General features: G+C 37.3%; 2 protein-coding genes across 4 annotated transcripts; both read left to right on the top strand.

Annotated features, from left to right (window-relative positions):
* The first annotated feature begins 1,177 nt into the window (after window positions 1-1,177).
* On the top strand, window positions 1,178-12,214 carry sphk2 (sphingosine kinase 2). Of its 2 annotated transcripts, none has more exons than XM_079894482.1 (8): window positions 1,178-1,308; window positions 3,878-4,052; window positions 4,971-5,411; window positions 7,175-7,324; window positions 7,454-7,548; window positions 7,900-8,015; window positions 8,401-10,132; window positions 10,406-12,214. In XM_079894482.1, the coding sequence occupies exons 3-8, from the start codon at window positions 4,988-4,990 to the stop codon at window positions 10,466-10,468; spliced, it is 2,580 nt and encodes an 859-aa protein (XP_079750608.1). In that variant the 5' UTR covers window positions 1,178-1,308; window positions 3,878-4,052; window positions 4,971-4,987; the 3' UTR covers window positions 10,469-12,214. The 2 variants fall into 2 exon arrangements, with proteins under 2 accessions (XP_079750608.1, XP_079750607.1); XM_079894481.1 differs by having other exon boundaries at window positions 1,179-1,308; window positions 4,738-5,411.
* Window positions 12,215-15,182: 2,968 nt separating this feature from the next.
* Window positions 15,183-20,624, top strand: gprc6a (G protein-coupled receptor, class C, group 6, member A). 2 transcript variants are annotated; one of them, XM_079895511.1, is made up of 6 exons: window positions 15,183-15,460; window positions 16,028-16,325; window positions 16,408-17,163; window positions 17,250-17,447; window positions 18,181-18,301; window positions 18,525-20,624. In XM_079895511.1, exons 1-6 carry the CDS (start codon window positions 15,255-15,257, stop codon window positions 19,562-19,564), a joined length of 2,619 nt encoding a protein of 872 aa, XP_079751637.1. In that variant the 5' UTR covers window positions 15,183-15,254; the 3' UTR covers window positions 19,565-20,624. The 2 variants fall into 2 exon arrangements, with proteins under 2 accessions (XP_079751637.1, XP_079751638.1); XM_079895512.1 differs by lacking the exon at window positions 17,250-17,447 and having other exon boundaries at window positions 15,215-15,460; window positions 16,408-16,506; window positions 18,525-20,618.
* Window positions 20,625-23,374: the final 2,750 nt, after the last annotated feature.

Raw genomic sequence — 23,374 nt, 5'->3', positions numbered from 1 at the left:
ATATTTACGGAAAAAGGCCGTCATCTTCACAAAAATTGATTTATCCTGGGGTCTTAATTTTACAGTCCATGCATGGTCTTAACACAATTTTAATTTTTTTCATTTGTAACAATTTTACCAATTTGAATAGGAAAATTGAATTTTAGAATAGAAACATCTTTTTTTTTTTATAACTGTTAAAGGAATCTATTACTGTAAGTCAGTTGAGGGAATAATAATGAATTTTATTTGATTAACATTACTCAGATTTTATGTCAGCATACAAAATAACATTGATAAAATGTATATAGTTATGTACCCTAGTCCTATGGGATTTGTTTTATAGCTATACTACTAATAATAATACATTATAATTTTATCCACCACTTGTTTGTTAGAAATAATTGTAATTATAAAATTAGAATATGTTATTTCTACCCCCTCCACCATTTCTCATTGGATCTATTTAATAACATAATTTGGAAGATGAGTTAAAATAGATATCTTTAATATTAATTCATTCGTTTTACCCATGCAGATACTTGCATAATGTTCTCTTTGTGAAACATTGAAGCAATCCCTCGCTTATTTTGGTTTTACCAATTTACTTAAAATCTTTATAGAGGTCATTTTATGATTATATTATTTTATATTATTATTAATATTAATTATATAATGTTTGTTACTGTATAAATGACTATTCAATTATGATTTTATTACAAATTTTATTTAGTTTCCGTATAAAAAATTAAACTATAAAATTAATTCTGTTATCATCTGTTAACAAATGTGATCTAAAATATGTTCCATTTTTAGTCTTATTCTATATATTCTATATAATACATATACATATATACATACAATATATATATAATACATATGTGTGTGTGTATACACACACACGTATATGTATTACATATCATTCTTCTTTATTTTGCATTTTCTTTTTTATATCTGTGATTTAACTTTAAATGTGCACGACCTGTATATGTGAAAAGTAACGGAAATATTAACTGTAAGTATCTGTATATTTACAATAAAATGAATGCAAAATATCTCTCTCATCAACAATCAAAATAGAAACAATGTATGTAGCAAAAACGCGTTTCAGCACTGAATATAGTACTGGAGAGTATCGAGCAAAAGAGTGTGTTATCGCCTAGATATGGGCTGGCCAGAAGGATTGTATTCATGATTGTACGTTTGTCACGTCAATCATCCGCTTTTCTCCGCCCACCGCTTCGATAGACTTCCTGAAAACGCTCGTGCCTCCCCTACAGCTCAGGAAAGCTGGAAAACTCGCCATGAAGGGGGAACAGAAAAAAACAGGTAAGTCCGGTATTACTTTTGCTTTGTCGTTTATTACTATTATTAAAGTCATTATACCCCGTAAGACACATACAAGTTTCTAGGACATCTCATTTGATGAAGAAATTGATCCGTTTTTCAGGTTGATGTCTCTGAGCTCCGCGTCGGCTTGGCTATTTAAAATGACAATAACAACATGTTTTCTGAGTACATTGTTCTCATCGATAAAACAGTGTTTTATCTTTGCCAGCTTTAGGGTATAACTGCTTTCGTTAAGCACGAACAAGTCCACTCATACCAATATCATGATATACTAGTACCCTGTGTTGGCCTGTCATCAGCTAACTGTGTTGATATGCGAGTTTGCCTCTGAGTTGCTAAGAAACTGCAGTTGTACTTATTAATTTCCTTGCCATTAGTTTATTTGATGTTTTGAACTCACGTTTTGCTTGCAATTCATTTGATAGTCCTTTAAGAAAGCATATAAGCTTGATTTTTCATCCACTTATGATCATGCATCATAATTCCCAAATCTCATATGAGCAGCCTTTTATATTTAAATCCCTAATTTAATACAAGTTCACTCAGATGTTAAAATCCCCCTTGCAACACTTTTAAATGAATGTGTGACTGTGACAGCTGACTGGCCACCTGCCTCATTCAAGAGACACTTTGTTTTCAGGTGGCTATTATATTTGTAATGTGACAAACAGAGCTTTGTATTTTTTACCTTTGCTAAGCATTTTTTTATTTTTTATTGTAGGCCTGTGAATTTATCGATTTCACAACTGGTCGCCTAAAGAATGACCTACACTGTGTAAAGGTCATCCTTTTTATTTTTTTTAATTTTATGATCTGTGAGGTTGGAGCTGACTAATATGTCAAAGGACTTGAAATAGCTTTGGTGTATCTGAATGAAGAATATTATCATATCATTGATGCAGTAAAAAGTTTTGGTGATAAAAGGGACAAAGTGTGCAATCATGCCTGTGAAGCCCAGACAGTCAACAGTACTCTTTTGGCTCTTGAAAGGTGAAGCTTTAGAGAGGAATGCACTTTTGGTCTTCTATGGGTCTTGCTTTCCTGACAGTGTCTCTGCCCAACTTTGCAAGGACACAAGGGGGCGAAGTGGACACCACAGGGTTGTTGTTCTTTTTTCTTTTTTTTTAACAGTTATGGAAATCTGCCAGGCATTGATTTCACATGAGTCTTAACAAGCAGGACCGGAAGAAAATTAAAGTGCGTGATTGCTGTGATAAGAGTCACATATTTCTGCATTGACCATTACTTGCTGACTTCCAAAACAAAGTCTGCAGATGTTGAACTACAGTCAAAACATCCTTCACAGCCGTCCGTCTCATCCCAGATGTTTATAGACTATGTGTCGATATATTGGGCCTCTCAACTGCAGCCGTTTCCTGTCCACCATAATCTTGTACTATGAGATCTTAATCTGTTGAATATGTCGTCAGTTCGCATTTCAGACATTCCTGTTCTCCATTGAGTTGAAATTGCGATTAGATTTCAACTCATCCACCTTCCTGGTGTTGCGTTTCAGGCACACTCACGAAATTTACATATGTGGTGTCAGTGTCATCCAAGATTGATGCCGGACATGTGTGTAATTCCACCCCAGACTGTTTTTTTTCTCTCTCTCTCTCTCTGCTTGGGTCAAAATGACACAGCTCTGCGTATTTGTGTTACCTAACAGAGGCAAACCACAGGCACCTGGACTTTTTGAATTATGAACTTTGTATTTAGACTAAATCCATCTGTTCACATTTCTCCATACTAACGGTTGCCACACTCTTTCTGTTGAGAAACATAATTGTATTGTTCAGCATGTTCCTTTTTGCTGATATCAGACCTTTGAAGATATTGCAGATAATGAGTTATCTGATTACTTAAGTCTGGTAAGGTGAGGTGCAGGTCAAGGGTCAAATTAACAACACATTCCATTAGAAGGGCAGTAAAGATGATCTTGATGATCTTGAGTTCTAATACATGAGATACACCAAAGTTTGGGGGGGGGGGGGGGTTTAAAGAAATTAATACTTTTACTCAGCAAGGACATATTAAACTGATCAAAGTGACAGAAATATTTTGTAACAATGTAAAAGTATTTACTGTTTCAAATAAATGCTATTTTTTTAACTTTCTATTTGTCGAAGAATTCTGGGGGGAAAATGTATTGTGATTTCCACAAAAATATTAAGTAGCTCAAATGGTTTCAACTGTGATAATAATAAGAGGTTTCTTGAACACCAGCTCAGAATTTCTGGTAGATCATGTGGAGTAATGGTTGCTGAAAATTCAGCTTTGCCTTCACAGGAACAATAAAAATGTAAAATATATTAGAATAGAAAACAGCTGTTGTAAAATTGTAATGATATGATCAAAAATATTATATCTCACCAAGTCCAAACATTTGAACCTTTTGGTAGTATCTTGTATAACAGAAGGTCCTAAACTTCTATTCAGAATAATATAGGCTATTACTTGAGCTATATTGCTTTGTAAGGTGTAGAATATTGCGTTTAATCTTCGAAAATGTAATCTCTCTTTTTCTTTCTTTTTTTTTTTTTCTCAGGGCACCTATAACAGTGGATAAAGAGGATGACTATGACTTGAAACCCTGTTCCAGCACTCCACCTCTTTCTGTATTCTGGGTTTTATTTATTTCCCTTTTTGAGGACTATCCTGCAAGGATTGAATTCAGTGTTCATGGATATCAAATCCTGGATTTTCTGGCATTTTTTTATCGGGTGAGCTAGAATACATGATTTCCCAGCACTACTACAATCTCTGATGCTGTTTTGGACCAAAACCAGTAGTTCATCTGTATCACTTCCTCAGCCTTGTTGTTTCTGGATAGGAACTGTATTTTTAGTTGTCCACCTCGATAAGGTTTCAATTGGTTCTTCTCAAACACTATCTTCGTCCAGCCCGTTACCTCTGCTCTTTGTTCTTGTTTGTCACTGAAAATTTTCGTAGCATTTAGAGGGTTATTATAACCTTTATGTGCTTATTTTTAGTCATCTGTAAGTTCTCTGACCTTAAAACAATGCATTGTTAATTGAAATTGTGCTTCCAATTTTATTTAAACAACTTGTAAGAAAGTATCTTGTTAGTAACTTAAGAAAGGTCGTTTAATGATTATTTATGTAGACGCACACACAATTCCGTTTAATCTTGACAAAAGACTTATGCATTTTCTCATATTTTGCCAGTGAAGTCAGACACATTTGAGAAAAGCAAATAATCTGGCTTAATTGTGCATCTTTGTTTTTTGTTGAGATACTAAACTGGAAATCTCTTTTGTGTATTGTGTTTTGATAAAATGATAGTTAGAGGATTTAGCATTGTTTCCAGGCAAAATGCACTGATGGGAAAGATTTAACACTATCAGGGATAGAAAAGCCTGCTGAAGTTTCTTTTTGTTTTGAATAGACACCTGTTGAAGCACTTTCATCATTCATAACTTGTGTAATATTAAGTTTATGCAAAAGCCCATGGACTGGGCTTAAAAAAGCTGAGACATTTGAAAATATCTCAAAACGTCTAGTGTGTCCGTCCAGAAAGTCATCTCACTACAACACAGAAGAAAGACCTCTGCATGAGGCACTCAAGCTGTATAGTCCAAACATACTTTTGAGGCCAGACATTGAACATGCGCTCCCCAGGCCCCGAAAGCCCGTCCATGACCGAGGAGGCCCTGTTGCATGGACAGTTCAGTGGTTGGAGTAGCGGAGGGGGAAGTGGCAGTAACAGCAACAGCAACCCCAACAGTCCTGGAGGCATATCTTTACCTTCCAGCCCCGCCTCCACCAACTATGCCCTGACCCTCACACCAACTCACGTCCACGTCCAGCGGTTGTCTCCACGTGCGGGGAAGCAGTCCAGGCTGCTCCTGCCACTGGCAGAGCTGACCGGATGCAGCTGCCCACGATCGCCTGCCCCTCCTTTGCTGGTGCTCTACTGGTACCCTCCGGGTAAACGTCGGAAGGGCGTCTCCAGACACAGACAGGTGAGGGCGTACTTGGCAGAGAGCAGAGCTGAGGCGGAAAAATGGAACGCTGCTATACAGAGCCTGCTAAGGGGGATGGATGTCAGCTCCACTACAGGTGGGTGTCAGGGTTTGATCATTCACAGATGCTTTGTTTTCAGGTAGTTACGTGTGTCTGTGCTTATGTTTGTGGGAAAGCCTATCAGATGGAAACATGCTTTCAGATGCTGCTAAAAATATATACATTACAATTCGTTTTCCCTTGCCATCTAGCTGAAATAAATTTAAGTTGAAGAACTATAACTAAAAAGTAAATTGAAGATAACTTGAAATATTTTAAGGACAACATTACTACAACTTAACCTTAAAATTCAATTGAAAACTGAAGATATAAATAATAGGAAAATAATGGATGCTGGATGCTGCTAATTCTTCATGACGCCTGAGTCAGTGCTGTTGCATTAATGTTGTTAATTAGTAGGCTATGTCTTGTAAATAGGATGCCACTTTGATTACTTGTATATTGAGCTAAATTTTTGTGAGAATGAATCATGTCTGTCTGCATTTATTTGTGTACGAATTTTAACTGTCCCTTCCCTTTTTTCCTTTGTTTTTTCACTCATAATGTGTACCACATGCTGTCATTGATGGTCAGAGAATGGGTGGGTCTGTGGCAGGGAAAGTACAGCCTTAGTGCAGTAGTGCAGATCATTCGGTAGCAATGCACCAGGCTTTATTGACTTAAACAGATGCTGCGTGTTGTCGCTGTGTCCCTGTTTTTAACTGCTGTGCTGTAGTTAGTTGTCAGTGATAGTCGTTGCAGTTCAGTAAATCATTAAAATACCTTTATATGATTAAAAATAAATACATTTTGGCTTGTAATTTGTGTTAGAAATTCAGATTGGCAGGTCTTGTGGTGTGAAAATGTAAGTGCACTCCATTAAAGGGATAGTTGACCCAAAAATGTAAATTCTGTCATCTACTCACCCTTAGGTTTTTCCAAACCTGTATGAATTTCTTTCTTCTGCTGAACAGAAAAGAAGATATTTTGAAGATTTTCTGTAACCAGTAATTTTTTCCTACTATGGAAGTTAATGGCTACCGTCAACTGTATGGTTACCGACAATCTTCGAAATATCTTCTTTTGTGTTCAGCAGAAGAAAGAAATTCATACAGATTTGGAAAATCTTAAGGGGGAGTAAATCATGACAAATTTTTTTTGTATTTTGGTACATTTTGTTTTGAATATAAGGACATTTAATCATTTCAGTTATACTGATTGGTTAAACTATAATTAAAGCAAAACTGAAACAACATTTCACAATCAGCCGTTTAAATCAAGAGAAAAAAAATTACATTTTTGGGAAAAGTTAACATCAAGGAACTGACAGGAAAGTCTTGCCTCTGTTTAATTTCAAAATACATGAATCAGTCGTCTGAATAAAAGAAAACAGCATCACTTTGCCCCACATGATGGGAAGGTTTGAAGGAAGAAGCCTTCAATCTTAAAAAACAAACATAACATCTAGGTTAAGATCAGGACTATTATGCACTGCTCTGGATAGATGAGACCTATCCTAAATTCTCAAATCCCAGAACATAATGAAATGTTCTCAGAGACCACACAGTTTAAACGTTAATGTAAGAATTGATTCTGTTTTTGGAAAAATGTCAAAAATACTGTAAAAAATAGAATTGAAATGATCCATTAAGAATTTTATCAGAATTTTTTAAATGATGGTCAGATATGTGTTTACTTATTTTTCACATCCACTAAAACATCATGATGTCTACTTTCAGATGGTTTAGGACTGGCTTAGTGTTAGTATTAATCCTTAGAATGAAGGTCTTATCCTCACTTGCTTGTTTTTGTTTGTGCAGAATTTTGCAAAAGCATGTTGCCCCGTCCCCGTCGACTGTTGCTGCTGGTGAACCCATTCAGTGGCCGGGGTCAGGCAATGCAATGGTGTCAAACGCACATACTTCCAATGATAAGAGAAGCCAACATCAGCTACAACCTCATACAGACAGGTAAGAACAACACACACACATGCTATTGACTATAAATGGTTCAGAATAAAAACGCTCACACCAACAGTTGTCAGAATCTGAATTATTGCATTGAACTGATGTGATGCATGTATTTTTGTTGTTGTGCAGAGCGTCAGAATCATGCACGTGAGCTAATCAGAGAGATCTCACTACAAGAATGGGACGGAATAATCATTGTATCTGGAGATGGACTGTTGCACGAGGTGGATATCATGTGGCTCTGTTACATTATACATTAACTTAGTTCAAATCCCAGGTGGAATCTACTGACTTTTTGCAGGAAATTTGTTTGGTAATTTTTCTGGAAAGTCTGTGGAATCCTGTGTAATGGATTAAAACATGGTAAAAGACATTAAATGGTTGAGAACAATACTCTATTGGTAGCTGAAAACATGCTAACATTTACCAAAATGTTAAATAAATGAAGGGGCCGGTGATGTGTAGAACATTCTGAATGACACAAGTTTGATTTCTGTAGTAGCTGACTGATCTACCACATGCTTTGTATGTAAAAATAAGATTATTTACATAATAAAGTTTCCCTTTTTCTGCAGGTGATAAATGGCCTTATGGAAAGGCCAGATTGGGAACAAGCAATAAAAACTCCAGTGGGAATTCTGCCTTGTGGCTCTGGAAATGCACTTTCTGGTTCCATAAACCACTACGCAGGGTACGAAATGTGCTTAAGCTCACCTGGGACACATTGTGTGAAAATCTGTAGTTCTTCAGAGAGCCTCCTTTATTTTTTAAGGAACTGTTTGACCAAAAATTTTAAATTTGTCATCTACTCACCCACATTCCACCCACAAAAAACAACAACAACAAAAACTACTTTCCTTTTACTAAGATGAGTTTCATACATTTTCTCAGTAGTTGTTTGCTTTGCTCTATGTGTAGGTGTATTGGTGGCAATGTACCTACTTTTACACTCTCAAAAAAAATCTGTTGTGCTGATTCACTTCCATATTTGAATAATTTTTTGAGCCATGTTTTTTTTGTGTGTGTGTGTGTTCTAAATGTGATTGAATCTATTTATTTTCTTGTTTGTCTCTCAGATATGACATGTGCCTTCGGGAGCCTCTCCTCCTCAACTGCTGTTTTCTGCTGTGCCGGGGTGGGGTTAAACCGATGGACTTGGTCTCTGTTACAACCAGCCCATGTGCTTCATCATCCACATCCAATCAGAATGGGCACCCACCTGTTCCCAAGAGACTTTTCTCTTTCCTTTCTGTGGCCTGGGGTTTTGTGTCTGACGTGGACATAGAGAGTGAGCGCTACAGAGGGCTGGGCTCAGCACGGTTTACTCTGGGAACACTGGTGAGATTGGCTTCTCTGCGGTCGTATAAGGGTCGTCTTTCCTATTTGCCACCCGGTATGGTCAACCCCTTCCCCGATGCCATGCCTCAGCTGCCCCGAAGGCCGCTTTCACGCAGCATTACCGAAGGATTGGAGGGAGTTTGTCGCACGCCCATCCACCGCACCTGCTCTGACATGGGCCTGAGTGAACAAAGAAGTCTCCGTAAAGGAGATGGAGAAAGAGAGAGGGAACGAGAACTGGAGAGGCAGGAGAGAGAGAGGGAGAGGGAGAGGAGGAGAGAGAGGGCAAGAGGGGTTGGGGTAGTGAGAGCAAGCAGTCTCGCAGAAGACAGAGAGAGAGAGGTGGAAGCAGAAGAAAAGATGGAAGGGACGTCAGAGACCAGCTCTGAATCAGCCGAAAGGGAAGAGTGTGACAACATAGCCAGAAATAATGGGAATGGAAAAGAAGATAATAAATCAGGTGGGGATGATATAGATGGACAAGGAGTGATGAAAGCAAGAGATTTGAGTGACAGAGATGAGGTAAATGAGTGTGACGAGAGTTATCAGACAACGCCACCTGACATCCAACACACATTACGTAAAAACTCGCTTCCCTCTAGTCAGATTATTAATGCCTTCTTCAGCCAGCCAATTGGTGCTGACACTGACCAAGACATGGAGGTGGCAGCTTATGGGAAGGAAGACGAAGACATTAATGGCACCTACTTTCAGAGAGAGGCCTTTCCTCTGGACAAGTCTCGCGAGCGAGCCCTCACCATCTCTTCCTCTCCATTCCGCCAGTCTCCTTTCAAAGCTTTCAAAACTAAAACTATGGACCAGAACCAGAACCCCTCACGACCACGGCCCCTCTCCCTTCTCCAGCAATCACATTCAAACTCTCTCCCTCCAAAATTTCCATCCCTTTCTCTGTCCCTTTCGCCGACCCCTCCTTCGTCTCCATCTTGCGCCTCTCCCCACTCTTCTTATCTCGCACCGCGTCCCAACACTCCCAGCTCGTCTTCCCCATCGCCTTCTTTTCATTCACCGACCCCTTCATTCAACTTTGACCTTGCAGAGCCCGCAGGACCCTTGAAGAACCGTCATCACTTGACATCCATCAACTTGCCAGAGGATGATCTGCTACCTCCTCTGGACCAGCCTCTCCCTACACGTGACTGGGTCACTATTGAGGGCGATTTTGTCTTAGTGCTTGCCATCTACCAGTCCCACTTGGGAGCAGATCTTCTCGCTGCACCGCAGGCTCAATTTGATGATGGGTTGATCCATCTGACATTTGTGCGGGCTGGTATTTCCCGGGCAACGCTGCTTAGACTGTTTCTAGCAATGGAGAGAGGAGCTCATATGTCTCTAAGCTCTCCCTACGTCAGTCATGTTTCTGCTCGGGCATTCCGCCTTCAGCCACTTTCACCTCGAGGAACCCTCACTGTAGATGGAGAGCTGGTGCCCTATGGGCCACTGCAGGCACAGGTAAGTGGAAGTATAGGGATGCACAATATATCAGTACCACATTAGTTATCAGCTGATATTAAAGATATAGTTGATATTTCATTGGTTAACAATGTTAAAGACTGATAATTGAATGACACTAGCAAATCTCATTATCAATATATTATAAAGATTTAACAATGTTATGATGCCTAAATTCTCTTTAAGCATTTAAAATTATAGATTTTTTTCTTTTTCTTTTTGCCTTTTGTTTTTTGTTTTTAACTTTTCTGATTGCACATTCTTTTGTCCCAGGTTCATCCCTCCATAGCCCGTTTGATTGTTGGAGACTCTGGAATAAAGATTACAAGATTCTGACCTGTTTGGAACTAAACGGGCAAGGATTAGCGTGACGCTCTGGATTATATAACATTTTGCCATCCGCAAATTGGGGGAGAGAGAAACAGAAAGCCAGCAGTTGCAATCACGGCTTTTACTGGGATTAACTAAGGGATTGCTTATTCAAGCTGCATATGCAAGGAGTATTTTTGAATTTAACGAAGGGATGAGAACTTGCGGCCTATTGCATGACTGTAGGATTACACTTGAATTACCCTCACTGTAGTCAGAGAGAGAATGCAGCAATGTCTACATAAAAAGGAAATGGCAAAACTGAATGTGTCCAAATGGTGTATACATTTTAGTATGCATTTGTGCATAGATTCTCAATAGTGCTCTTGCCTTATTTCAGAGAGTGATAAAAATACACAGACAAACACTAAAAACAAAAGCTGTCTTTTAGGTTGCCACACCCACATTCAAATATGGCTCCACCCATTTTGCATAATAGGTACCCCTGGAATGCCTTATCCATCTCTGAACTTTAAGTGCAACCCTCCCTAATTTACATAATTGCTTAGTTTCACACTTAATCTGAATCCTCATTTAGCAATTCAGTTCATTCTACATTGAACTAAGTCTCCGTCCAGCTCTGGAAACCGTTGTTTGATGAGACTGATCAGAAATGTTATTAGTTCTTGCATCTTGCATCAATTTTTGCAGGTATTTTTAGGACACAATCAGTGTGGATTGAACTGAACCTTTAAACATGGACTGTTATGATATATATTGCATTGCTAGACTGTGTAAAAAAAAAAAAAAAAGCATGCAAAAATCATGGTTATGACGTTAATTGACTAGCTACATAGCGAACAGAATGAAAGCTTGGAAAACTTTCAGTTCCACGTTATTATCGAAGCATATGCTATCATGTCTTCTGAGTTAAGACAAATTTGCATAGTGTTTGCTTACTTTTATTCAGAGAAATGAAGAAAGAACTGGAAGTTAGGGATCAACTGCCAATGCATCTTTTAAATCCTTTTCCTGAAGACTTCTTAGTGATCAGTAACTTGATAACATTTAAGTCTATTTCTCTCAAAACAATTTTTAACACTGAGTCACTAGAGCAAGAGGAACTGTTGAAAGTCCAGCTGTGGAGCTGATTACGATCGCAAAGGAGCCTTTCCAGTGCTTTTGAATTTTACCTAAATATTTATTGGAGAAATGGGCTATTTGCATTTCTTCTATCCTTTTCATTTTACAAAGGACCACAATTTGACAACTGCAACCTCTTTTTGCTCTCATTTCTGAATTTGCAATGATTAGTAAATAATATTTAACTCCAATTACTCGACTGGTATTTCCGAACGGCTGTTTAGTTCTTTCTAGTGCAATAATTTCAGCTTCTGTTGATCACGACTGTCCTCAGCTTTTAAGCATCGGCTGATGTGTAAATCTAGTTGTTTTGTTTGTGAGTCTGCGCTCTCAAAATGATTTTCAGCTGCAATCAAATGGCCAGTTATTTGTTTTTGTTATTCATTCCCTATATTTCCTTCCTTTTTGTTGTACCATGCTTTAGAGTGATCTAATAAATTTGGTATCAAGCTGCTGTTCACCTTGAAAATGGCAGTTTAAGATGTCTCTTCATTCTACAATGCTTGTATTAAGATTGTAATTACTATTAAAAGAATATTATATTAAACATGTATACATATTATTTACACTTCCTAGTTCTGTATGGTTTAAAAGTTTAGTTTCAGATAAAATTTAACTATGAAACCTTGCATGTTTGTTCTCCTGTCTTTTGCTCTTGCTTTCTATAGAGGCATCTCTATGAACACTGAGGATAAATGTTTTCTTTCCGTTTTAATGTCCATTTAGGAATGTTTTTTCTTCTTCGATTAGCTCATTCTCAAGGGTAGACGAGAACAAAAAGGAGCTTGAACTATGAAAAACGTGACAATTTTGCACAATCACTGTTGTAATTGATACAAAACTGATTCCGAGGTGGAAAACAATGCAAGTTCCTCTCAGACAAGATGAGTAAGGCACCAGTGGGCTGATAGCCCAGTGTTTCACTTCTCTGTCTCCTGCTGGTTATCAGGATTGCATGAGTTGGTAAACAAGGAAGTCGTCGTCTCTGACTCTTTTCCTCTCTTTCTTTCAGCTCTTCATCTTTCTATTCAGTCTACTAATCTCCACATACCACTACACGGTTCAGCGACAATCTTGTTTTGTTGTAGTGTCTCCGCCTTCCTATCAGCTTATTGAGCGGTTTATTTTCCCCATGTTTAGTACTACATTGCCCTTTTGCTCCTGTAGATTACAGCTAGTCAGCATTGCCCTCTACCTCCACTCGCCTCCTCTCCTTTTCCCTTAGAAGCGATACATTGTTTTAGTGCTCTTTTGTCTTCATGAGTTGCTCAACTGTGGCCTACACCATCACCATGCCTTAACTGTTCATGTGCAATTGGAGGCCGTCTGGTTAATTTAGCCACTTCCCTGTTGCTTGCTCTCCATTGTGACCACTTTTAATGATGTTTTTCCCAACATTAAGCTATAAAGGCCTGTTTCAGTATTAGTTTAAATAAAAACTTCATCCCCTGGTTTCACAGACTAAATGCATGTTTCAACTGTTTTAACTGAAAGCAATTTGCACTGACATGTCTTAAAGATCCCCTGTGGTGAAAATTAAGATTTTAATGTTGTTTTTTCCCTCTATGTTATGTTTTAATATGCTTTAAGACAAACCATGTGCAAATTCATAAGTCAAAACCATTGCTGAGTATTTTCTCCTTCAAACTGCACTGAATCAAAAACGCGATTTCTACCTTGAAACCAATCTTGTCAATGTGCGGGCGGGCTATGCTGCGAAGGGGAGTCTCAATTGAAGCCAGTTATCCCGGTAGGCTATATTTTTCTGTTGATATGAAAAATCGTGTTCATTTAGCAATATAGTGGGTTAATTATATCATGTATATTACAATAACAGGTGGAGATTTTATCAACTTGAGTAGATAGAGTAGGCTTACACATATTTGATGTATCTACGCTGCAGCGTAGCCTATGATAATTAAAACCATGTCGATGTAAGATCTGAACCAGGTAGTAGGCCTATGTAAATTCAGTAGTAGCATAATCTTTTACAGTCTATGAGCCTAATGTAGAACGGATCCCTGGGGGACACCTTGCTTCAGAGGGACGGTCAGAGATCCACCTCCTTTAAATCCTGCATTGAAATGTAAAATTTCATGGTTTGTTCGAAGCGTTTTTAAGGATGCTGATTTTCAGACAGCTGTCTGTTCTGTTCAAATATGGCTGAATTGTATTTCCACTTGCCATTGTGCAGCGTTCTGCAACTAAAAGTTGACAGTGTGAATCAGGAAGTTTTCTGAGCTGGTGTGATTGAGCGGGCTAGTCCTTATACTAAATGAAGCAAGGGTGTACATAAGCTTTTAAGGCATGACTTTTTTTTTTCCACAGGAAAAACGTTTAAATATTTAATTTTGGTGATCAAGATGAGTTTTAAGGGATACAATTATTGACTACAGGGGGACTTTAAAATACGTCAGTGCCATTTTGTCTCAAGATGGACGCCAGTAATGTTTTTTTTTTCTAAAGAACATGTAGCCTATGCTACTTAAATGTCCTAATTGAATTGTCCTCTGTCTGTGAAACCAGGACCACATCTCTAAATTGTGACTTCATATCTTTCAATTGCTAATTTTATATCTCAAATTTGACGTTTTTTATTTTTATTTTTTATTTGAAGGAGAGTATTTTGTGGTAATTACCAGTTATTATTTACAATAATGCAAGTATCTGACTGCTTCACCACAAGGTGGCGTGAACAAGCCACTTAACAATTTTTTTAGTATATCCTATAGTCTAGGCTAGGCTACTGTGATGAATGGTGTTAATAATGATTGATGCACTACTTAACATTTCTCTTGTTTTGTCTTGGTTTTTGTAGGTCGTTGTTTAGTGTACATTTTTCAATTTGCATGAATTTTATTAATTTTCATTTTTATTTAATTATTTTTAATATTATTTATTAAAAATAATTATATTTATTATTGAATTATATTTTTTATTTAATATTTTTCGTGGTTCTTTTGTCTTAACAGTTTCTTTTGACCCCTGTATTAGCAGTTCCTCACACTTTAACTTATTCTTTCCCCCCCTGAGACAAAAACAAAGTGAGCATCACCACTTATGTTATAGTTAAAGTTATGTTAAGATGCTCTGAAAAATGTATATCTAAGTACAGTATAATGTTTCAAATCAGTTTGGATAAGTGTTATTTTGGTATCTTTGAAATAGCCTACTATTACAGTTTTTGTTAATCTTTTAAATTAGTCTTTATTATTCAATTTAATTTTAGTTAAAGTTTTTGTAGTTTGGTTGATTGATTGTATTTATTTGTCTCTTTTTTGTTTTTAATGTGTATATAATTTATGAATTTTTATTTCAGTTTAAGATATTGTGGTACAACCAACATTTTTGAGAAAAGTGACAATTATAGGCCTACAACTATAATAACCCTTTGAATGATTGTTCTTTCCTGTACACATGTGTATTAAGAAACAACTTGCGGCCCTTTTTCTGCATTTTTTATGTTTCACCTGATTTACAGGAAGATACCTGCTTTTTTAAACAGAAGTTACCTCAACTTCCTATAAGGGAGGGACTTGAGAAACATGTGGGAGGTCTGCATGTTTTTTTAAAGCTATATGAAGGAAGCGTGTGTATTATCAACAAAGATGTATGAGAGCACACCTGTCATTCGCCCGGCTGAACTCAGGGAAAACAGCCTACAGCAGTGATGGCTCGTTTGGATTTGACGATCCTCTTACTCATGTTGTCTGTGCAGTTGGAGGTCACAGATGCCTCTCTGACACAATTCCTTGGGGCAACAGCCCCTGGAGACATCATCATTGGAGGTCTTTTCCCCATCCATGAGGCAGTGACGGCAGTGAACTTCAACAGCTCAAACAGCTTCTCTTCTCCTCAGCGTCCCACCTGCAGCAGGTGAGTGTTCATTCTGGAGAATCCAGTTATGAAGGTCAGAAAAAAAGCGGACTGGGCTGAACCGATAATTTTTGTCACTGGCTAAGTCTGTGAATATATGTTGGACAGTAAATGTTTTTTTTTTTTTTTTGTCTGTTAATAGGGATTTATAGACATTGCAGTAAAAGATTTGTAGATGTAGAAAAAATATATTTTTGAAAGACGTATATCTCTTATTTTCACCAGGTCTGCATTTATTTGATCAAAATACAATAAAAACAGTAATATTGTGAAATATTATTACAATTTAAAATAACTGTTTTCTATTTTTATATATTTTAAAATCTAATTTATTCCTGTGATGGCAAAGCTGAATTTTCAGCAACCATTACTCCAGTCTTCAGTGTCACATGATCCTTCAGAAACCAGTCTAATATGCTGATTTGGTGCTTTAACCCTAAAAATATATTAGATGGTGAATAATCATCATTATTATGTACATACTAAAGTCTTCTCTCGAGTATTTTATATGCTTTAATCTGAAGAATCTTGTCACAATCATCTCAACCGGGTTTTGGTTTTCTCTAGATTCTATACAAAAGGTCTAAATCAGGCTCTATCTATGATTCATGCTGTGGAAATGGCAAACAGATCCCCCGTGTTGAGCAGTTTGAACATTACTCTTGGGTACCGCATCTATGACACATGTTCTGATGTCACAACTGCACTTTGGGCCGTCCAAGATCTCACACGGCCTCTCTCAGTCTGTGATTCACCAACAAACTCTTCTCAACCTGTCCAACCCATAACGGCGTTAATTGGGACCTCTTCTTCGGAGATCTCCATCGCAATTGCCAGAGAACTCAACCTTATGCTGATTCCACAGGTAAGCTCTTGCAAGTTCTCCTCTCATAGAGCTCAAAATTAGGATGGGGTAATATATTGTTGTCTGTTTATCTGTTCTGCAGATTAGTTACGGATCTACGGCTACGATTCTAAGTGACAAAAGTCGTTTCCCAGCTTTCATGAGGACCGTCCCCAATGATGAGTACCAAACCCATGCCATGGTAAAACTTCTGAAGGACAATAATTGGACCTGGGTTGGCATTATCATTACAGATGGAGACTATGGGCGTTCTGCCATGGAAAGTTTTGTTAAGCACACCGAAACCGAGGGAATTTGTGTGGCCTTTAAGGCGATCCTACCAGACTCCCTAGCAAACCAACAAAAATTAAACGCCTCCATCAACAAGACCGTGGACATCATTGAAAAAAATACGAAGGTTAATGTGGTGGTCTCATTTGCTAAATCATCTCAAATGAAGTTGCTTTTTAAGCGTCTACAGAGCAAGAATGTTGCAAGTAATAAGGTATGGGTGGCCAGCGATAACTGGTCAACTGCTAAAGATATTCTGGAAAAAGGAAATCTCTCAGATATTGGAACAGTACTGGGCTTCACCTTCAAGAGTGGAAATGTTACACCCTTTCATCAGTACCTTAAGGATCTACAGTTTAAAAGTGAAGTTGAGATGAACAATTCATTCCTGAAGGAATTTTTAAAACAACCTGATATAGGAAATGCTACAAACGCAGTACAGAAACTGATCATGAATTCGGCCTTGGTCTTCAACGTTCAGATGGCAGTCAGTGCTATTGCTAATGCTGTGGCTGAACTTTGCGTAATAAGACAATGCAAAACCCCAACAGCTTTCCAGCCCTGGGAGGTATTTTACCACACTAAAAAACACTTGCTGCCAAATTCTTCTCACAATTAACATCCTAAAAAAATCATTACATGTTTGTGTTTCAGCTCAGTAGACAGTTGTTCAATGTCACTTTTGAGAAAGAAGGAGTAATGTACAATTTCGATGAGAACGGCGACATTAATCTGGGCTATGATATCCTCCAATGGGGTGAATACGAATCTGAAGGACATGGCAAAATAGCAGAATACAATCCGTTCCACAGCAATTTCACTTCAACAACCAAGAATCTAAGTGATTTTAAGGTAATTTGTACTCTTTAATGATAATTTTTATAGAGACAGATTTTCTGCTGAAGTAAGCTGTTCCGTTTTCTGAGACCAGCTAAAGTATCATGGCACGTAGTATCACAGTATTATTGGGACGTGTTGTTAGGGGAGGATTTTTGTATAATTCTTTACAGTTTACACAAATGTATTACTGTTATTATTAACTTTTTTTATTATTATTGACGTCACGTCTCAATTTTCCAGTGCCTTAGAGCATGTTTTTACATCAGTGAAGTTTCACAGTTTTATCCAGTGAAACTTTGCGTTCGCTTGCACATTTTTTGAGTACTTTTTGCGAGTGAGCGCAAAGTTTCTTGAGGAGTTCAAAAGTTTTGGTAAAAGGTTCTTGGAAAATAACAAAAGTCTTTCAGGCGAATGCTGATTTTCCCAGGGGAACGTAAAACTATCAGAATGCAAAAGCATTGAAATATCGATTTTTTCATATCTAATTTTTTCCCCCATCACCATGCCTGTTTAGGGGCTCCGTAGTACCGGAATACTAAAGGACCGTTATACCATTTAGAACATGTTCTGCTTCTTTTTTTTTTTTTTACTGTTCGCACATTGTCCTCTCAAAGGAAAGGTGAAATGCCTGGAGAGTCTTCCATTTATCAGCACTGTGTTTTTTAACCAGTTTTGTGTTAAATGGCCAGAATGGTATTTTCTAAAAAGCATTCTCTAACACAGTCTTTCACTTGTTTTTTCTCAGGTGTTATCTAAGTGTTCAGAGAGCTGTCATCCAGGGCAGTACAAAAAAACAGCAGAGGGTCAGCACACTTGCTGTTATGAGTGTCTCACCTGTGCAGAAAACCAATATTCCAACCAAACAGGTTAGTTCCTTGGTATCAAGTTCCTTAATCTAAAGGTGAAGTCACATTCACCTTTGCTGGGCGAAATTTCACTGTAGAATTCAGACATTACAATCAGAATGAATTTGAGGGAAAATAATTTCACCACACAGATTTCACTCATGTTCAAGTTGGTCATGCAAACTTGATTTGAAAATGACTTCTGTGTGAGCAATGCGTCATTTTTTTTAAAATTGTCTTTCAGATGCAGATGCATGTTTCCAGTGTGGCCCCAAGAGTATGTCAAATGTTAATAGGTCAGAATGTCATCTCAAGCCTTATGAGTACTTCGAGTGGAATTGTGGGTTCGCTATCGTTCTGTTGACGCTGGCTGCCGTCGGCGTCCTCCTCCTCTTCTTGATGTCTGCACTGTTCTTCTGGAAAAGGCACTCTCCGGTGGTAAAGGCTGCAGGCGGACCCCTTTGTCATCTGATCCTTTTTTCACTGCTGGGAAGTTTTGTCAGTGTCATTTTTTTTGTGGGTGAACCGAGTAATGAGACGTGTAGGGTGAGGCAGGTCATCTTTGGTCTGAGCTTCACGCTGTGTGTCTCATGCATCCTGGTCAAGTCCTTGAAGATTCTTCTGGCATTCCAGACGAACCTAGAGGTGAAGGAGCTACTGGACAGGCTCTACAAGCCATATGTGATCATCTGCATCTGCACGGGGCTGCAGATCATCATTTGCGCTGTTTGGCTGACCTTGTACACGCCTTTTAAAAACGACGCAGTGCAGCCCAAAGTCATTCTGCTGGAATGCCAAGAAGGTTCAAGTGTGATGTTCGGGTTAATGCTGGGATACATAGCTTTGTTGGCACTTATATGTTTCACGTTTGCTTTTAAAGGCAGAAAACTTCCGCATAAGTATAATGAGGCCAAGTTCATCACATTCGGTATGCTCATCTACCTCATGGCCTGGGTCATCTTCATCCCTGTGCATGTCACCACCAATGGCAAATATGTACCTGCTGTGGAGGTGGTTGTTATTCTTATTTCAAACTACGGAATCCTGAGCTGCCACTTTTTGCAGAAATGTTACATAATTATTTACAAAAAGGAGCACAATACCAAAGACGCATTCATGAAGAATGTATATGAATACGCTAGGAAGAGTTCTGAGAACATCAGGGGCTTGAGTGGAACTGAGCCACAGAGTAAAATGGAGAATTCAGCCTACATCATATCCAATCCGTCACTTGTGCCTGAGGAGGAACAAGTTTCTGAACCAAAATTAGATACCACACCTTAAAATAGTAGAATAATTGGATGCAAGAATTCAAGATCATGAGTCAAAGCAACCATTTTGATAACATGTTGTCTTCATTTAACCTAAATAGACTGAGTTAAAAGAAAGACGATTAATCTGAATGAGGATTAATACTTTCATTTAATTATGGAAAACGAATTAAATGTATGTATGTATTTGTAAAATATGTATTGTGTATATACTGTTTAAATTGTTTAATTTTCAAAAATGTAACTAATAACTTAAACTTTCATTGCTCATGGTTAGTTCATGATACTTAATGCATTAACTCATGTAGAATTTAACTGTATTGTAAAATTTCACCTGTTTAATTTTGCATATCCACCATCATCTGGAAAAAAAAATGTATTTGTAAAATGTACATATATTTGTTAAATGTAGCTATATATATTTTTATATACTGTTAATTGAAGCAAAATTTCAAGTTTCATTTGTTAATATTAGTCAATGCATGACAAACTATCAATAAATCGTCATTTTACAACATTGACTATTAATTTAATTAATAAACTTTATTAACTTTAGAAATGTAGTAAAGTTAATTTTAAATGAGTTTCATTACATTAAATAATGTTAGTTTATAGGCTAATATTTACATTAATATCAAATTAATGCATTATTAAAAAAAGGGGGAAAAAACTTTAAAATTGTTTATTTATTCAAACGAATTTTCGGGAAGCTGGCACTTTTGTACTTACAGACAACATCATCCATATCCTTTTCAGAATGAAACTGTCATTTCTGTTTGCTCTTCTTTACATGTATTTCACGCTATGATTTCACGTGACAGAGTCTCTCTTGGCTAGACTCAACACATCACTGATACTAAGAGAGAGACAGTGAGAGTGCCAGAGGCTTGATGACAGCCCCAAACTCTCGTCTCCGACAGGGAAATAGCTCAAGTTTCTTATGTCATGCTGAAGTAAAACCTTTTTTCCTCATTCACCTGCTTTTTAATTGGCTTTTGTTTGAATTACTTATAGCACTACGTCCAGCTCAGGCATTCAGTTGCATAAGGCAATAAACAGAAGATAATGATGTTACGCAGTGTTAAGTTTATTCAGTCATATATCACTTTGAATGTAGCATTACATTTTAAATTGGATAATTTTGGGGGGGTTTGGATGTCTTTCTCTCTGAAGGTTTGTGTAAATGCAAAATGTTTAGGTTTTCTTTTTATCTCTCACCCTGAGCATAATATTACAGGCTTCAGTATCAAATGTCACCCGGTATGATAAAGGTCTTACTCGGAAATATGAGAAATGGGAGCAATATGCAATGGCTCAGAAGTGAAACTTTTGCAGCGGTTCTAAAAATGTGACAGATGATGAATCAGTTCTTTATTGTTGCTTGAGTGAAACATCACCTTTACAATCGTAAACGCAGACAGTGGAGTGATTATTGCCTGTGGCATGCAGTCAGATGTTGTTTTGCGGTATTCCCCTCTCTAAACAAGCATGTCCAGTTTTGTCACCACCAGACATTTTTCCGCTTCAACACAACAATAATAATTATTCAGATTTTTAGATAACGTTACACTGAAGTCCGTGCTAAAGATGATAATGACGAAAGATAAAGCTGCGCCCATGTTAAATATTTGTCGAGATGATTATGATGATCTAAATACACAATCTTCAAGAATGATACCCAGGTTTATGTAGACAAGTAAATTAAGTTGTAAAAACCAAGACAAGTGGCAGTGCATTAAGTGAGCTTCTCAACACTCTGTTTAATAGCTATATGCTGTTTAAACTATCCTTTCCATAAATTAGGGGTTTTCGGTATCACTCATAAACCAATGCACGGATAGAGTAAAACCTCAAAGAAAAAGTAAATTAAACACACACACACACACACACACACACACACACACACACACACACACACACACACACACACACACACAAAACTGCCCCCCCCCCTAAAACGGTAATTTTTATAAACGTCATTACATGGCGGCGTAGCATCATCTTCACTGGAATAGCCAAACAGGTAGCCTAAATCAGCTCTGAAAAAAAAAGTGTTTTGGATTTACATGATTTAATAGTGCACATCGGTCCCACATGAATCAATTAAGTTAAACAAACACAATTTGTTCATGTAACTTCAACTTCATGGAATGAAGTCATTTTCAGTGACCCAATTAGTCTCAAAGTGAATTTTAAAAGATTCCCTAATTCAGGAATTCATATTCATATATTCTTTCATTCAGACGACATATTTTAATGTCCCTCAAGTGAAATAATAAATTTCAACTAGCTATTAGCTAGTGACATTTAAATGGTTCAAATAATTCCAGTGTAATTGAACATAAAACACAATTACACACTATCAAGTCTCCCCTTTTCTCATTTTCTCAAAAAACAAAACAAAAAAAAAAAACATAAAATAACACAACATTTATTCTCTCTTAATTCAGCCATATCCAAGGCATGCTGGGAACTAACAAGCACCGTCCAGTTAATGCAACACAAATCATTCATGTAATCCAACACAAACGGATTAAGTAAATTTATATTTTACATATAGCAGATTGAACACAATCAAATTAAATTAGGACAAAATGTATAACAATTGTGTTGCTTAAGATCATTTTAATTAAGCAATTTGAACAAGCAGCAAAAATAATTTTGTTCAGTGAGGGGCCTCGATAAAATACTGCATACAACCTGTCCTATATTTGATCTTAGGATCACATCTCCGCCTTGTAAACGCCGCCTAATTAATGTCATTAACATAGAGCATTAGTAAACGTCCAAAAGATATAATTGCTTAGATTTCCAAATACCATACGCCAGCTCTCTGCTACAAGGAAAAGTGCGTACGTCTGCTTACACCGCGCTTAGCACAGTCCTTTCCACGTCAAAGATCGTTTTTATCATAGACTGTAAGGTTTTTATCCATAACATTGGCGTAGATTTTAGCGTATACGCACACTCTAAGTTCAAATCTGTGCGTAGGCCTACGCACATTTTATAAATGAGGTGTCCACATTCTTTTTGCAGTAGTGTTCCAAGACCGCATGCTTGTTAACTTCCTTGACATGCTTTTATTAGTGCACAGCACAACAATCGAAGTCCCACGTCTACTTTTGTTTCTGTGAAATGTAAGATGCAACACATGACTCATGTTTAATCTACGTTTTTGTCTGTATCTTGTCAGTCACACTCCCCCACCTGTAAACCACAGAGAGTGATTCAAATGTTATCTGACGTGTTTTCGCCGGTATAAATATTGTTTTTGGACTTGACGTCTCACGGAAATAATGTGTGAGTACTTATAACACTTATAAAAGAAATATATAGTGTGATAGTGTTAATTATACGACATAAAAACAAACTTTGAACTTTTCACCATTTCACTGAGCAAGAATGGCACTTGGCTTAATATAATAGCCTTTAATTAGCAGTTCATAAGGTGTCTGCGTTTCACTGCACTGCTTTTCTTTGCAAATATAATGGACACCTTTGTTACGCATGAGCTTTGTCCATAAGCACAAGGGCAAGGGTGATTCTACAACTGCAGGTAGCCTACATTTGGTGTCTTTTTTCAAACGTTCTTTTTTCCATTTTTAATTATTTCAATAATTTGTTAATCATTGTCATGGATCACAAGATGTTACAGGCCGTAACAATATATGTTGTGTAAAAAGTGTCTTATATAGCTGAAAATCATGATTTCTTGTCCGAATTAGTCCGTGTATTTTTCCCATGGCATTGTGTAAAATATTTAATTTTGGTAATATTTATTTTATTTATAAAATCCCTAAATAGTAATTTCCCGAACTCTACA

Source organism: Squalius cephalus, assembly GCF_949319135.1.
Source record: "Squalius cephalus genome assembly, chromosome: 15".
NCBI lineage: Eukaryota > Metazoa > Chordata > Actinopteri > Cypriniformes > Leuciscidae > Squalius > Squalius cephalus.
This window is presented reverse-complemented; position numbering and strand designations above follow the sequence as displayed.

What these genes read in the sequence shown, in the direction of transcription:
- sphk2 (XM_079894481.1), top strand. Translation starts at nt 4,958, where the DNA reads ATGCGCTCCCCAGGCCCCGAAAGCCCGTCCATGACCGAGGAGGCCCTG. An exon ending in CTACAACCTCATACAGACAG is followed by an intron (nt 7,325 to 7,453) that starts GTAAGAACAACA and finishes GTTGTTGTGCAG; the next exon opens with AGCGTCAGAATCATGCACGT. An exon ending in GAGATGGACTGTTGCACGAG is followed by an intron (nt 7,549 to 7,899) that starts GTGGATATCATG and finishes CTTTTTCTGCAG; the next exon opens with GTGATAAATGGCCTTATGGA.
- gprc6a (XM_079895511.1), top strand. Translation starts at nt 15,255, where the DNA reads ATGGCTCGTTTGGATTTGACGATCCTCTTACTCATGTTGTCTGTGCAG. An exon ending in ACCTTATGCTGATTCCACAG is followed by an intron (nt 16,326 to 16,407) that starts GTAAGCTCTTGC and finishes TCTGTTCTGCAG; the next exon opens with ATTAGTTACGGATCTACGGC. An exon ending in AGAATCTAAGTGATTTTAAG is followed by an intron (nt 17,448 to 18,180) that starts GTAATTTGTACT and finishes GTTTTTTCTCAG; the next exon opens with GTGTTATCTAAGTGTTCAGA.